This window comes from Entelurus aequoreus, linkage group LG05 (genome assembly GCF_033978785.1).
Source record: "Entelurus aequoreus isolate RoL-2023_Sb linkage group LG05, RoL_Eaeq_v1.1, whole genome shotgun sequence".
NCBI classification, from domain to species: domain Eukaryota; kingdom Metazoa; phylum Chordata; class Actinopteri; order Syngnathiformes; family Syngnathidae; genus Entelurus; species Entelurus aequoreus.
In genome coordinates this window covers 780,306-782,805 of record NC_084735.1, presented here as the reverse complement: position 1 = coordinate 782,805, position 2,500 = coordinate 780,306, and the positions used below count along the sequence as shown (strand labels likewise).

General features: G+C 40.2%; 1 protein-coding gene across 3 annotated transcripts in view; it reads right to left on the bottom strand.

Annotated features, from left to right (window-relative positions):
* Window positions 1-1,991: 1,991 nt before the first annotated feature.
* The window catches only part of LOC133649535 (FH2 domain-containing protein 1-like), a 24,603-nt gene continuing 24,094 nt past the window's right edge, over window positions 1,992-2,500 (bottom strand). For 2 of the 3 annotated variants that reach the window (XM_062046124.1, XM_062046123.1), the window contains exon 12: window positions 1,992-2,500. This exon is cut by the window's right edge and continues 458 nt beyond it. In XM_062046124.1, the coding sequence (XP_061902108.1) occupies window positions 2,137-2,500 (364 nt within the window). In that variant the 3' untranslated portion in view covers window positions 1,992-2,136. The other variant, XM_062046125.1, reaches the window with a different exon arrangement.

Here is a 2,500-nt window from a genome sequence, read left to right as displayed (position 1 = left end):
ATACTGTATTTATGTTATTCACATGTGAATAATGCTGTATAATAGACTGTATTTATATTATTCACATGTGATTAATGCTGTATAATAGACTGTATTTATATTATTCACATGTGAATAATGCTGTATAATAGCCTGTATTTATGTTATTCACATGTGATTAATGCTGTATAACACTGTATTTATATTATTCACATGTGAATAATACTGTATTTGTTATTCACATGTGAATAATGCTGTATAATAGACTGTATTTATATTATTCACGTGTGAATAATGCTGTATAATAGACTGCATTTATATTATTCACATGTGAATAATGCTGTATAATAGACTGTATTTATGTTATTCACATGTGAATAATGCTGTATAATAGACTGTATTTATGTTATTCACATGTAAAAAATACCCAAGTGTTTATTGTCTATTGTGAGTGAACTGTGCTGCTGAATTTCCCCCAGGGATCAATAAAGTACTTTCTATTCTATTCTATTTTATCTGTAAAATCTAGGGTTGTAGTTTTTAACGGTGTATCAGTGTCAATGGAAAGACGCTACATTTGTTTTTACGGCAGAAAAAACTGGCAGCTAAGTTACCAGAAAAAAAAAAAAAAAAGTAATATCCATCATCCATCCATTTTCTTCCACTTATCCGAGGTCGGGTCGCGGGGGCAGCAGCCTAAGCAGGGAAGTCCAGACTTCCCCAATATAATGTTGTAAAAAACAATGTCAATTTAACAGTACAATTCCGGCAACTAAGCTGCCAGCTTTTTTTTCCGTAAAAAACAAAAAACGAAACGTTGGTACTGTTTTTATATTTACCGTAAAATGTTGTAAAAAAATAAAATTAAAATTAAAATATTTTTTTGTAAAATTTTGTAAACATCAAGTTTTTACTGTAAAATCGACAGTCTACTTAAAACAATGTATATAATTGTGTGAATGCTCCTAAGCATACTTCTACATTTCTCGACCGATTTGAAACATTCCAACACCAACCATTCCAACCACCAGTGCCTCCATGGTAATGCCCCCCCCCTCTACCTCAAAGAACTGCTCACCCCCAAATCCTCCGCTCAGGACGGGCTAACCCCCTCCAACCTCCGAGGACAAAGCTACGAACAATGGGAGACCGGGCTTTCTGCTCCGCCGCTCCCAGTCTGAGGAGCGCTCTCCCTGACCACCTGAGGGCACCACAGACTGTGGATGCTTTCAAAAAAGGCTTAAAAACCCTTCTTTTAAAAAAACAAAAAAACAAGCCTTTTTGTAGATTTATGCGTGCTAATTCTGGACACGACACCGCCGCTCAGGACAGGCTAACCACCCCCAAATCCTCCGCTCCGGACGGGCTAACCTCCTCCAACCTCCGAGGACAAAGCTACGAACAATGGGAGACCGGGCTTTCTGCTCCGCCGCTCCCCGTCTGAGGAGCGCTCTCCCTGACCACCTGAGGGTACCACAGACTGTGAATGCTTTAAAAACTCTTCTTTTTAAAAAAGCCTTTTTTTTTTAAAGATATATGCATACTAGTTTGGCTGTTCTAGTTTTTATTTTTATTTATTATTATTATTTTTTTTAATACACTAGCACTTTGAGGTTGTTTTACTCAATGTAAAGTGCTTTTTACAAATAAAATATATTTTTATTATAACTCATTCTGAACATTCAAGTTGTTTTTTACCAATTTAAAAAAAATTCCAGATTTTCCCGAAATTCCCTAATACCATTTACTACTTTAAACAATTCCAACAGCAACCAAAAAAATCCCGCTTTTCCCAAAATTCCGGTAAGTTCCCATTAAAATGAATGGGATATTTTTCCCAATTCCTACAATTTCCAACCTATTCAAAGCATTCCAACATCAACACATTCCACTCATCCTGGACATTTCCAACTAACGCTTTCCCAAGTTCCAAACCCAAAATCCGGTTGTCCTGGAAATCCAAACTCCTCCACATTCAAACCATTTCCTAATTCCAACCATCGGAACAGAAGTGAAAATGTAATAAAATATTTATTGAAAAGCAGAAATACAAAACACGTTTCCGGGTGTGTCCAAGACAAGTTCCTAGTTGCCTTGGTCACCACAGGAGGCTAAAAAGAGACAAACATGAAAAGTTCCGATCAAAGACCAGCAGCATTAAGTATCATCGTCTTTCAGGACGTGGTCCTCCACGTCTCCGGTTTTGCTCCGGCCTCCGAAGCGTCTGAAGAAGGAGATGAAGCCGAGGCTGTTTGCCGGTCCGTTTGCGTGGTCCCCGGTCTTGGCGGCGACCAGCAAAGCCCTGGCTCGGTCCATCATCGCCGATTCAGTCCTGGAACCGGAGGAGTAGGACCTTTGGAAGAAACTCCCCAGTCGGAAGGCGGGCGCGGGGGAAAGCCTGGTCTCGTCCACGGAGGCGGACCTCAAGTAGGGGCTTTTGGAGAGAGCTCGGTCACGGGGGTACTCGGAGAGGGACGGGGGATTGGGATTTGGCGGATCTCCTCCGCTTTCCCACACGTCG